At 38.1% G+C, this 14455-nt stretch overlaps 1 protein-coding gene across 1 annotated transcript; it reads right to left on the bottom strand.

The window, feature by feature from the left end:
• Window positions 1-297: 297 nt before the first annotated feature.
• LOC143619327 (NAC domain-containing protein 7-like) lies at window positions 298-2694 on the bottom strand. Its single transcript, XM_077091276.1, has 3 exons — window positions 2106-2694; window positions 1428-1699; window positions 298-1074 (listed from the first exon to the last, which is right to left on the bottom strand). Exons 1-3 carry the CDS (start codon window positions 2263-2265, stop codon window positions 547-549), a joined length of 960 nt encoding a protein of 319 aa, XP_076947391.1. The 5' UTR covers window positions 2266-2694; the 3' UTR covers window positions 298-546.
• Between the last annotated feature and the right edge of the window lie 11761 nt (window positions 2695-14455).

Genomic DNA, 14455 nt, shown 5'->3' with positions numbered 1-14455 from the left:
TTTGCCATCGGTGATCCAAGTTGCTACTTCACAAGAAATAAGACGATACATGATCCAGAAAACTTACTTCACTGAATAGCAACTTGAGTTAAGTGGGATGCCCCTTGGCGAGGTCAAAGGGGAAATGATGACCCATTGGAACTTGTTTCGTATTAGCATGGCTGATAAAAAGTTGCATGGAAACGTTTCGTCAACGCTAATTAAGGTTGTTCAACATCAATGTAATACTAATTAAATATCATCAATTTGCATACAGACGATGTAAAATATTACAAGAAGCAAATACTCTAGAAAGTAGTATTATTAATTTGAAACAGAAACAACATCAAGCTGAAGCTTTTGAAATGCAACAAGGACAAAAGATGCATTAATTAAGCACTTCCATTCCTTTGTTAATTAGTCTTAACAAACCAAACAATCAAAGTACACACAGGAATACATTAGAAATATGTTACATGAGTTACATACATTTGTATCTACTTAACATGCACGGACAGTTTGTCAGCATAATATATGAGTATCTCATTATGTTGAATTGTTAGTTAATTACTTCCAAAGATCAACCTGAGAAGTAGATGTGGATATTGAAGCACATTCTGAAGCCGTTTCATCCCTCTTAGACTCGCTTAAAAGCAGGTGCATATGTTCAGTCATAGAAGGTTCTTGATCATTAGTAAGCTGTGAAGCAACAAACTTATCAAGTAACCGCCAATCGGTCACTTCATCATGTTCACCACCGTTACCGTAAAGCATGTTGGTGTTCTGCTGCAGAGTTGTGGGCTGAAAATTGGCAGCAGGAGGATGTTGAATGTTGGGAGGTTCTAGTTGAGGAAGTTGAAGGAAGGGGTGGTCTTGAAGCAAGTTGTAATGCAACTGATCGAGCTTGGATTTTGTGGGGAATTGGTAATGGTATGAACTATTTGAAGTGTATGGGTGAGTTATCCTTCTTGGTGATCCATAGTTTGGCATGAATGAGACTTCATCATCGAACCAGCACGACGAATCTTGTTCATTGGTCCTATGTACAGTCGGTATTCGTTTCTTGAATGCCCTGCACACAACCCACCCTTCTTCCTGTTGCAAACAAGACCATTATTACTTAACTTCATCACTGTAAATTAAAACTTAACATTTTCTAGTAACCTTTACATTTTGAAGATGAGTACCAAAAAGAAAAAAACTAAAGAATATAATTAACCAAATTAAAACATCACTTGTGAACATGTTTTCTTTCAAGACAGGAACATGATAACACACATTACATGATCAAAAGCTCAATCAAAGCTTCATGTTTGCATAAAACTAGAACCAGGCTATTATAGACATTGCTTAATTTCCTCCTAATGAACATTACGACCATATTAAGTTCGTAACGAAATTTGTCTACAAAAGAAAGCAACATTACAAAATTATGTGTGAAAGCTTGCCTGAGTAGCGTTGTTTTCATTTGTTTCTAGTCTATATTCATGCATGAGCCAATCTGATTTTTCTCCATTCGGTGCTCGTCCTTTGTAGAACACCAAGGTCTTTCTCATGCCAACTAAATTGTGCTTGGAGTAAATGCCCTTGTCTCTCCCCGTGGCTTTCCAAAAGCCCGCTTTCGTGGCTCTATTCGTACGATTTCCGGTTGGGTACTTTCTATCCTTGTAGCTAAAGAAATACCAGTCGTTTTGCTCCTCGGTTCCTAGCTTGCATAAATCTGTTCATTGAAAAGAAATGTTTAAAAAACCAACTATATATATATATATATACACACACACACACATATATAAGCTTTGCAAAAGGGTTTCATTTGGGGCCAGAAAATTTTGCATCCATGGCATATATATGTTACACATAGTTAAGTTGTAGCTAACAACTCAGAATGTATCAAGTGATTGTCACGGAATGCAAATTTTTAGTAACCACCACTAGAAAACCTGGTATTTGTGACTGTATTTTATTTTGTCCCCTTTTACATAGTCGCGTTTAAAAATTACAACGGCATCGAAATTTGTGACAATTATATTTACAGTCGCAAACGGGTTGCTAATTCTGCGACCCTTTTATTCGGTTGGTTTTCTAGTAGTGAACCACCAAGTTGGTACATGGTGTACTGGAATCACCTTGAAGGTCCCATGGCTCAATCCTATAGAGATCAATGTCTTTGATAACATTAAGATCAATATTTTTTGATGCAATCTTCTTCCTGAGGTAGCAATCTACAAGTTCTTCATCTGTTGGGTGGAATCTAAAACCAGGAGGAACATGTGGAAAGTTGTTCATATTCTGCAACTTAATTATGATGGTAGAAAGCCTGCAATAAAGAATATTATGCACTAGCTATCAATTTTCAGTGGTTGAAATATATATCTTGCATGGAACTTCAATTTCAATATAATATTATTTGTAATAATTCGTTGAGTTCTTCTAAAGAGTAGAAATAAAATGACACAGAAGCAACATGAAGTATGAAAATTATCAATCTACAACTGTCACTTGCTTAACCATGCATGTTAGAATTTAGTAAAGAAAATAATTACTTAATCCCAAGAAATTAAGAATAGGCATAAATTAATGAAAAGAAGATGGAGTAGTCTAGTAGAGGGTAGACATTAAAATGCTAACCTTCAACATCATGTTGAACAGGTATTTAAACACACAGGATTACAAGCAAGAACATAGAAGACAACTAGAGCAATAATCTACTATAATCAAATATGGTTCATCCATGCACCATTTATTATTTACATGCATCGGATATATATACCGATTGTACAAACGCAATGGTCCAACACAACAATGACACAACACTACGTTCCAATTTGCAATCTGTACATAATTAATTAAACACTCCCTATTAATAAATACACAATAGACATTAAACATACTTTCTAATATATACATAGAAGAATCTAAACTTTATATCAAACTTTGATCACACAATTAAGGCTAACACTTCATACTGCCTAACCCTAAATTGCCTTCCCCATTCTTGTTGAAAACAAAAATAATTTCCTGATCATCACTCGTTCAACAAGGGAAAATGAATGTATGTGTATATTCATCTACACACACATAATATGCTTAATGCAAATAATGTTTTTGTCAAGGAGAAGTAAAGTAATGCATCATTGTATGGTGCTCTTAAAGCTTTCATAATTTCTACTGGTCACCTATAAATCTTAAGATAGAAGCTCAACAAGAAACGTTGTATGCAATAGAAGTAAATACATGTGACAAATGAACAATCAAGAATTATTTGCCATGCATCACATAAAAAAACATGTCAAGGTAAAACTAATTAGTGTTCCTTTGTTTTTCTTTGGAAGCCACTACTCAAGTATTCTACCACTCTACAAAAGTGAAAGCCTTAATGCATTATGCAAAATAAACAAGAACTTTACTTTGTGAACATGGAAATATTATTCAGATATACATATATAGCATGTACATTTAACTAAAATTTAGATAGAGGTGCTTATTAAAAGAAAGGCTAAATTTGTTTTTGCTCATAGAGATATTATATAGCTAGAAGGTCAATCTCATATCATGAAACTAATAAGTTAGAAATCTCATAACTTTAAAAACTTGTTAAAATGAACAAGAAATATACAAGAATATCAAAGAAACCTTGGAAGTGGTGTTCTTGGTTCCAACTGATTTTGTTCTTATAGTAAGAAGCTGAAATACAAGGGTTTTGATATCTTTTTGCACTCAGATCAAAAAGATCACAAAACCCTATTGAGTATATGCAGAGTGAAAGAATGAAGGCAATGTTTCTCACTTAGTTTATACTAATAAAAGTTGGGTTGGTTTATTGCGTGTGGAGGAAGATGAAGCTGGATTGTCGGAAAAGCTTGCAGAAGATGATGATGATGCGGCAGCAAGATATATACTGAACCACCCACCACCAGCTACTGATGTTGATGTGCCACACTGATATTTATAATGATATATATGTTCAACTAGATTTTAATATAGCTTTTCTCTACCACTTTCTTTCTTTATCATTCACATATTTATGTTATGTTGCCAGGAAGAGAGAGAGAGAAGGATGAGTGAGGCTTAAGAATGCGATGGCATGGGATCACTAAAGAATCCCCACACCCACACATGCATGTACCCGACCAAAAAGAATAATGTTCAACAAGACTTCCTGTTTTGGGGTCTTTCACTTTCAGTTAACATGAATATCTAGTACTACTATAGGATTACCCCCAAAGCTTTTACATCTTTTAAACTTTAATTATTCATTTGAATTATTATTTTGTTTACAAAGTTTTTAATATATATCATCATTCATCGTACTCATAAATCCCTGTTGGACTTAATTCCGTCATCGAGTCAATGAAGCGGATTGGGTCGACTCATCGAGCCTATGATGAGTTGTTGTCTTGTTTATCAAGTTGAGCACGCGACTTGGTTTACATAGAATAAATTACTTTGTGAACAAGTCGAGCAAATGACTTGGACAACAAGAAATTTATTTATTAATTATTGTTTAAATATGTTTTTACTAATTAGTGTTTGAGTATGATAAGGAGTTTGTATTCTAGTCTAAGTAGGTTTTCATGTTTAAATTAGTATATATACCCGAGCTTGTGGGTTATATCATTAAGTGTTTAAGAATTGTAATTTTCGAGCTAATGAGAATTACAAAGATCGAGCTTATGATCTAAATTTCGTTTTGGTTTTTATCGATCCTGGTCACCAAACTTCAATTGGTATAAGGGCGGAGAGGGTTGTAGAAGCACGTCTACATACCCTAATAACCGAATTCGAAGGAACGAAGATGAAGGATTCCGAGTCTATAGACGACTTTTTCGGGAGATTATCCGGATTAGCGATTAAATTTGCAGCACTCGATTCTTCCATAGATGAAACAAGATTGGTGAGAAAGTTTTTAACTGGCATGCCTAAAAGATTCATAAATATTGTAGCTTCTATTGAGTAGATGGTAGATCTGAAGACTCTCAAGTTTGAAGAGGCCGTCTTAAAGCTTTTGAAGATTGTGTGAACAATGTTGATGACGAACCCGAGAGTCATGGGAAGTTACTGTTCAATAGGGCTAAGGCTGGAAAGTTTAAAGGGAAGGGCAACGGAGAATCTGAGCAATCCCATGATGACTCAAAAGGTGACCTAAACAAAGAAGGTAATTTGTGGAAGAAAAGAGATTATTCAGGGGTTTTATGTTTTCGTTGTGACGAGATGGGTCACTTCACCTCGGTATGCCCAGAAAGAAGAGAAAAACGCGTCGAATCAAACTTAACCGAAGCAAACGAACCAACAACAAAAAGAAAGTTTTAATGAAGATAAGTATTAATGATCAAGTCATGTTGAATGAAGAAAGTGTGCATCCCAAACGGTACGAGTCGAAACCGATGGAAAATGGTCTTTGGTACCTCGATAACGGGGCGAGTAATCATATGACAGGGTATAAAATCGTACTTTTTTGAGTTAGATGAAACTGTTGTTGGGCAGGTGCGTTTTGGTGATAGTTCGTGTGTTGACCTCAAGGGAAAAGGCTCCACCACAATTATTTGTGATGACGATGTTGAGAGAATTATCTCAAACGTTTATTTATCCCGAACTTAACGAGCAATATTTTAAGTTTGGGACAAGCAACCGAACATGGGTGCAAAGTGATTATGCATGATGATCAACTTTTAGTTCTTGACAAATCGAGAAAGGTGATTATGAAGTCGATTAGATCAAGAAATCGGTTGTACAAGATTAGGCTTCGGGTTGAAACACCGATGTGTTTGTTATCAACTACTTCAGTTAAAAAGCTTGATGACCGAAGCACCTTTATGGTTTATTTCGATACCGAAACCGGGAAAAAGGTATACTAGAAATACAGCCCGGTTCATAACCAAATACATGCTTCTCAAGATGTATTTTTTATGAGAAAAGCGGGTGCAACCGGGTTGATAAAAATCCTAAAAACCGAGTAAATTTGAGTCAGAGTAGCACGAGTAAGGTTGCACAGAATGTTGCAGCCCAAGCTAAAGATCCGATTCTTTCTTTGTCTGGTATGCAAATTGATCTGCTTCCATCCACTGTGAGACGACCATTTTTCCAAAGAATATTAATGTATTTATGTTGGAAAGAAAGGTTCGTTTCGAGCGAGGAAGAGACAACGATATTGATGACCCAAAATTACTTTCAACTCAAGATGGTGAACCGGCAAGTTATGTCAAGACATCCGGAGTAAAATAATGGGAGAATCGAGACACAAGAGAGATGCTCAGAGTTAAAGAACCACCAGTTTTCGAGTCTAAAATTAGGGGGTGATTGTTGGACTTAATTTTCGTCCTCGAGTCAATGAGGCGGGTTGGGCTGACTCATCGAGCCTATGATGAGTTGTTGTCTTGTTTATCAAGTTAAGCACGTGACTTGGTTTACATGGAATAAATTACTTGGTGAACAAGTCGAGCAGATGACTTGGACAACAAGGAATTTATTTATTAATTATTGTTTAAATATGTTTTTACAAACTAGTGTTTGAGTATGATAAAGAGTTTGTATTTTAGTATAATTAGGTTTTCATGTTAAACTAATATATATACCCGAGCTTGTGGTTATATCATTAAGAGTTTAAGAATTGTAATTTTCGAGCTAATGAGAATTACAAAGATCGAGCTTATGATCTAAATTTCGTTTTTGTGTTTATCGATCCTGGTCACCAAACTTCGATCCCATCAATAGCAAAGCTATAGTGAGGTCTGCGGAGGGTAAGATGTAGGCAACCTTAGTTCTACCTTGTATGAATAGAGAAGTTGCTTCCGATGAGACTCCCGGCTCGATAGTAGTTTTGAATCAAGCCTGAGACATAAGGCACATAATACCCAACCATCAGGATACCGACCGATTGTGCATGTACCCTTGCCTTTCAGCTATCAACGTCACCACATGATGCAAGATTAACATTCCGTCACTTTTAACGTTATTTTCACGAGATTAGTAAAATAACGTTAAAATTAATGCAATTCTACTTTTGTACCCAAGGGCGCGTGCGCGCGCGCACACACACACACACACATATATATATAGGGTGAGGTTAAAATAAGAAGTGAAGTGTGTCTAAGAAGTGTAAGAAGTAATCTACTGCGTTAGATATGTTGATTTGATGGTGGACATGAAAAATATGTTTATTGTGCGGTGGTTTTATCAGATCTAATGGTGAACACACTTTCTACACTTTTTAGGAAAAATCTGCTTCTTATTATGTTCTTGCTATAATAAGAAGTAAAACTATCCTAAGAAGTGGTTTTACCCTTAAAAAAATAAAACACACCGAACAAAAAACACACCGAACTAACAAAATAAAACACACTAACAATATCCACCATCAGATGATCAAATCCGACGCCCGATATTACTTCTCACACTTCTTACAAATAACTCACTTTTTATTCTAACCTCACCCTATATATATATATATATATATATATATATATATATATATATATATATATATATATATATATATATATATGCGCACACCATAAGAAGGGCGTAAAATAGGTCCCCACCGTTGTTAGAGTTAATAGAGACGCTTCATTATTCAAGTTTACGTCAATAGTCATCATCTTTGATTTTCAGAATTTGATTCTCTAAATGTTTAGTTTGTTAGGTTCTTTGTAGAAATAAAACTCAAAACACAAACAAGATATCTTCAAGAGTGATTATTATTGTTGCCATTTACTTAGAAAACCCTAACAAACCCAAAAACGATTCCGCCAAAAGATGAATCTCATTCAAATCATACAAAGAACCTAACAAACTAAACCATTTAGAGAATCAAACTCTGAAAATCAGAGATGATAACTATTGACGTAAATACTTATATTAAAAGTGTAATTATATATATACAAATAGTGTAATTACACCACATACAAAACATTATATACAAATCAACTACTTTATATAATTGCACTACTTGTATATATAATTATACTAAAAATGTGATAAAATTGTGTAAAGGTAAGGTAAATTTATTTCTACAAAGCAAGGTGGCTATATCCATTGAACGTAAGTTATGTCAAGGAGGGAAAAAGAAGGTAATTTATAATATTACAATTTCGTCTAACTTGATGCATTGCTGGTTGTAATATGTGTTGTCCAAGTTGTACACCATTTAGTACGTTTGCTTATCTTATCTGACATCTCTTTTGTCACGACACTTGTCCCTCCATCCCACCTGTCTCTGCCAGTATAGCTGTAATTTCACACTTGAGCTTTTCCCTTCGAAGAGTATCTTAAGTAGGGGTAGGGCTCCCAGGGGGGCTATAATTGGAGATACCATTGTTTCTGGTACAGAATAAGGTAAAGCTTGAAGATAAGTTTTGTACTCTATTAATTTCTCGGTCCCTCTAGTCGGGTGGGCGCCGGCCGGTCTTTCGACCAGATCCCCCTAAAAACCATACGTGCGGGTCTCCCCGCAATGCGGCTCACGCCATTCGAGGTGGCCCAGCCCAGCATTCATTCTAAAATCCTGTAGTGAAATTGAGACTGCTCGACTTCGAAAGCAAATTCGCGTGTAGGCAGCGCTGTCTGTCGTACCGTTGACTCTATCTATTCATTGAATTTGCTTGATTCTTTACTTTCTGCTATGTAACTGCATGTTCACCATCTTCATCTTCACTTCCGATGAACCTACTCTTCTCTGAAACCCTATGCTTCTTGCGATTTTCAGTTTTTGCTGCCTAATCTGACATTGTGTTTTTGTTTCGCAGGTGATGGTGATAAAGGCATCGGCCATTTCCTTTGACCAACGTCCACCCTATTTCCCATTTATCGTGACCGGAAAAGGTAAATCCTAATTTTCTATTTACCTTTCAACACATATATGGATGTTTTGTTTGTTTATACTTTATACCGTAACTAGCGTAGCTTAATTTTTGTTATTTAGGTCTTGCACTCCACATATTAAAACTCTTTTTGTATTATTGTGAAACCAAATATGAACAATAGTGAATTTAAATCAATTGCTCAACTTATTGAGAAACCTAATTACTATGTGTGGTTTGTTCAGTGATTTAGGGTTCAAAGGAAGTGGGTACAGTTTCTTCATCTAGCAAGAGGGATTATGAAAGTAGCCATCCTGAAAAGAATGTGAATTCTCAATGCATTGATTGACTTCTAAGCTGGGTAGCCGTCTTTGTTTGCCTCATCGTTCGTCGGAGGTAAGGCCTTCGTCTCTTTGCCCTAATTTCATTTCCAATACACACACACACACAAACACACACACACACACACATATATATATATATATATATATATATATTTTCAGGGGACATTGTGCAATACGTGTTGTACAATCTGAAACATAATTCGTACCATATTCTGATTGGACCTTCAAAGCCACTACACTTCAACCGCTTCATCTCTCTTGCGTATGAAACCGTCACCTTCTTCGTAATTTGTGTTCCATGTCTTCTTCCTCTTCCATTGATGCTTAAGTCAAATTGTGCTTTTCTACACAAGAAGATATTTTTTTTTATCAAATTATAAAGATTTAAAGGGCATTAATCATATAATTTACAACCTTAGTTGAATTCTTTGAAATGAGATTTAAGAGTATACAGGAACTGAGTAGACAATGTAAGTTTGGAGCCATATTTGATTGGTAGTTACTCTAAATGTGTTAAAAAACAGAGGAAATATGTGTAATTGACTATGGTTTTATCATAAAGAAAATTTGAAACCTTTTTTTAGATTATTGGTAAGACTTTAAAAAAGCCATTTAGTTTACGTTTTAGTTTGTTTTGGTTTGGTAGTGCATGTTTTTGTAGCATAGGCCGTCATTTGGATTTGATCTTTTTGATGATCTTGATTCTTAGTAGCCTTAAAGTTTTTAACAGATTAACATAGTTCTATCATTTATATAAGTTTAGCCCTATTGTTCTACAGTCAATCACTCAACACATATGTTGACTAATTGAAGCTAACTCACTATTGTACATTTATCGATGTTGGCCTGCACTCTGTATCTAATAACATTCGTTTCATCACAATGGAATGAGTTGGAACCAGTTCTGCTTGCTCACCCTGAGGTGACATGTTTCACCTTATGTCTATAATCTATCATATATACAAGTTACCGGTCCAAAAATATTGTTTAAAAAAACGTGGTAGATGAATGTGGGGCAATGGATGTATTCGTATTTGGATCATTTGTTGTTCATGTTTAATAATCCATGAAGATTTTTAGTGATATGTAACATTGTATTACTAATGTGTTCTTTGTTTTTTAGGCTATAAAGACTTTGGTTATCTATGCCTTACATACATTTTTATCCTATTCTAAAAAGGTATGACTTGATGCATTATGAAAAAATATCTATGTGTTTCCAATTCAAACACATTGTCAGTTTTGTGATCAAACATCATGTTAAATTACAATGATCTATTTTTTTGCAGATAAGAGTAATTTCAAGAACTGGATGTTCAGCTGGATAAACATTTGGCAAATTTGTGGGTAATAACGAGTCAAACTAGCATGGAGGGATATGAACTGGACGACTTAGACTTGCTGATGATGAAACATGATGATAGTTAGATGCTACAGAACATGTACAATGAGTGCTTGATGTTCATCCAAGATGGAGATGGACTGCAACAGTGAAGTTTTTTTTAATGAAAGAGATCAATTATGTACCTATCATATATAATCAAAGTTTGGTCTAATGTGTGAAATTTATTTTTTGTTTATAACAAATCCATGATCTGAGCCTCGAGTAGTTAATCGCGATAACGTTCGAAGTTTAGTTTTTAGCACAGTTTGTCGCCCCCGCAACGCGGGGGGGTCTTAATACTAGTTATACAATAAAATTAAGAGAACTTTTCTAAATTTATTTCAAGAATAACATTACTATATTTAAAAAAAAACAAATTTAAGTGTGTTGAAGCATCTAACACCGTGTCATAATCTTTTTAAAGATGTGATAGCATATACGATAGTGCATCGTGTGTTATCTATGTCAAAATTTTAAGGTTAGTAGGTTTTATCCTTGAGAAATGAAGTATCCTAATCTCTTTATCACTATTCTTGTATGTTACTGAACACAAGTGACACTTGTATATATTTAAACAAAGTTTGGACAAACACATCATAATGAATTAATGACACAATATGTTGAAAAATTTAGATGATTTGTACTTGTATTTATTGTTTTAACTATGATTTGAAAGAAAGTTCTAGAACAATATATAAAAATTATTAGTTTCTATACCTATATATTGTTTTTGATTTGTCGTTGAAGAAACGCTAATCGACCCCGGGTAGATTACGGATAATCTGGGGGTTAAATAGATGTTTCCCAGGAGGGTTAGTTCCGGCAAAGATGGTTGTTCTGCCGATGACCTGCAAAACAGACACTGTGAGCTCGTCACTGAGAAGGGGGGGGGGGTACCTCCTTGTGACCACCCTCCGGCGTGAGAATCAGACTAGATTGCTCTTGAATATAAGTGTATATTAAGAGAAATAGCTAGAGAGAAGATATCAGATAATATATGAAGATATAAGATAATGATACCGTTCCAAGGTGTTGGAGTATTTATAGCCGAATGTAGGTTTCCAAGCAGGTACAACCGGCTGAATAGTATTCCTGTTCTACCAACTGTGGGCTACGCACGTGCCATGCTGGTGGTTGGTGGGTAGGCAGCGGCTGATAGTGACCAGGCCGGCTGTGTACTATTCCTTTTCCACCAACTGCAGGCTATGCACGTGCTACGACAGGTTGGTGAGTAGGCAGCGGCTGATAGTGACATTAAGTAGTAGAGCGTGCTGCTCGTCGTACTGTTGTCAGTGAGCTGTCGCAGCTTTGGTCAGATCTTTTGTCCATACCTTGACCAATACAGTACAAAAGATCCTCCAGTAGCATACGGACTGGCTCATTTGGGCGGGAGTTTTCCCGACTTTGGGCGGGAGTATTCCCGGCTTGCTCACTCCTTATTCAGGTGACATTGCTGAATTATTTAAGAGTTAGTGCCTTGTGCGTGTAGCCTTGCTGCTCGGGTAGCCTTCCCTGATGGCTAGTATCCGTTGCTGCGGGAACAGCTTGCGTACTTCGCGTAAGGACGTCACGTCTCTGAGCATGGTTGGTCCTGCGGATCCAGTTGGTCTTTGCGCAGACGTCCCTCTTTAAGGTGTCTTGCGAGTTCAACTGCGCAGACGTCTCTCTTCGAGGTGAGTCTTGTGGGTCCAACTGCGCAGATGTCCCTGTTTAAGGTAAGTCTTGCGGGTCCAACCGCGCAGACGTCCCTGTTTAAGGTGAGTCTTGCGGGTCCAACTGGGCTCTGCTGGGACCTACCTCTTCAAGTCCCCCAGTCCAATGTTCTTCTCATGAATTGTTAATAAGTGAGGTGAACTTTTGGACTTAAACAAGGGGTTTTGAAAAGGGTTTAGTTTTAAGGTTTTCCATGGGGATTCTTCCCGCGGAAGTCCTAATGTCACGTGCAGAAATTCCCGACTTTTCTGCTTGATCTTTGGGCATGATGCGGGTAGGTCTGTAACCTCCTCGCAAGTCAGGAGCGTTGAGTTCCACTTGTGTAGATTCTCCATGAGGTTTTGGTAGTTTTAAACATAGTGATCAATTATGTTAAACAACCAATTCCATCTTGGAGCTTCAAACAATCTAGTTCTCAACGTTCCCGCTATGCGTGGATGTTATTTCCGTTTCCGCAAGCATGGCCCAGAAGATCCTTCTTGGTTTCAATTCCCTGCGGAGTGCTAAGTATGTGAAGGGTTTTGCCTTGACACTGTACCCGCACTCGTCTTATAGTTACTTTACTTCCAAGGTATTCCTGGCGTCAATTCCCTGCAGGTGCTAAGTATGTGAAGGGTTTTGCCTTGACACTGTACCCGCACCCGTCTTATAGTTACTTGGTTGCCGAGGTATTCTTGGCTTCAATTCCCTGCAGGTGCTAAGTATGTGAAGGGTTTTGCCTTGACACTGTACCCGCACCTATCTTATAGTTACTTGGTTGCCAAGGTAAGGGGGTAAAGTCCCGCTTACTTTTGAATCTTTTTGAATCTTTTTGAAATTCGAAGAGTTGGTGAAAGGATAAGAACAGTCCAACTGTTGAAGGGACGTCAGCGTTAAATTCATCGCATTCATTGCGATGAGTATATAAAGGGAGGAGAGGATGCATCTCAACTCACCGTTTCACTTCTTCTTTTAAGCGATTTCCGGCGAATACTCTAACTTTTGTCGAGCATTCTCCTGAAATCGTTCTTTCCATCTTCCAAAACATGTCTTCCATTCGTGATCCTGAGGCTATTGCCGAGGAGTCCGAAGTATACACCGAGAATCCGATGTCCGCGTCTGATAAGGATGATAAGAGTACTGCTGGCAAGTGCCAGTGTGCTCTTTCCGTCAACCTGTACCAGTACATCGTCAAGAAGTTCATGCTCGAGCCTTTCGAGCCTGAGTTTCCTGAGTCTCACTAGACGGTGTATGATGCCCCCAAGGGCAAGATAGGGGTGTATGCTGCATTCTTCGTCTATGGGAATCTGAGGTTCCCATTGACGAAGTTTGTGTACCGTGTTTTGGAGAGACACGGTGTACACCTAACGGAGGTGCACCCGATGGCGATCGCAAAGGTTCGCCATTTTGAATGGGTGTGCCATATTCTGGGCGTTGAGCCCCGCGTCGACCGCCTGATGACCTTCTACTCTTGGAGGTGCATCCAGGGCTGGTATACCTTGGTCAATCGGATCAAGGGTTTGAAGATCTGCGCTACCGAGCGCAGTCTTCGTTCTTGGAAGCGGGAGTTTTTCTATGTCTCCGCTCGCGTCGTCCCCATTGCGATGACGTTCAAGAACGGGAGGGCCCTCCCTAGCCTTCACGCCTCCAATTACCAAGAGGCGGAATGGTTCGCCAAGATCTCCCAGATCCAGACTCCGGTTTACCGCTTTGCGGAGTCTGGGATGGTGATGCTTGGGATGAGCCGGGTATGGAAGGATGCTGGGGCAGAGGCGCCACAGATTCCTATCGTCCTCGAATACGGTTTGAACTTTATCCCTTACGGTATGCTTCATATCTTTTTGCTGATTTAGGGTTTTTCTTCTAACGGCTTTTCTGTTTATTTTCAGAGGGGAACAATTTGCAGTCGCTTCTGCAACCGCGTGAGAGCGATGGTCCCGCTCGGCTGGGTACTCGTGCTCTCGACGAGAACGAGTTGCCAATCTTGGAGCAAACGGCGGATAGGTTCGTGGAGGTCTACCCGCCGGGCCACGAGATTTTGAGCGTCACGCGGCCAGGTAAGGGTTTCTTTAACCCCCGTCCTCTCCATGCTCAAACCTCTGCTGGAATTCCTCTAATTTTGTCATCTTCTGATGGGGAATCCGCAGACGGTCCTTTCTTCGTGAGGAAGAAGAAGGCAGCTGGCGCGAAGGGCAAGGCGAAGGTTGCCTCCACCGCCGATCAGGGGAACCGGTCTGACTCGGAGACCGAAAGTGAGGAGG

The sequence above is a fragment of the Bidens hawaiensis genome, unplaced genomic scaffold (assembly GCF_021521415.1).
Source record: "Bidens hawaiensis isolate Kalapana, Puna unplaced genomic scaffold, B.hawaiensis_p1.1 tig00002423_1, whole genome shotgun sequence".
Classification (NCBI taxonomy): Eukaryota; Viridiplantae; Streptophyta; class Magnoliopsida; order Asterales; family Asteraceae; genus Bidens; species Bidens hawaiensis.
Note: the sequence above shows the minus strand (reverse complement) of the source record. Positions and strands in the feature narration are given on the sequence as shown.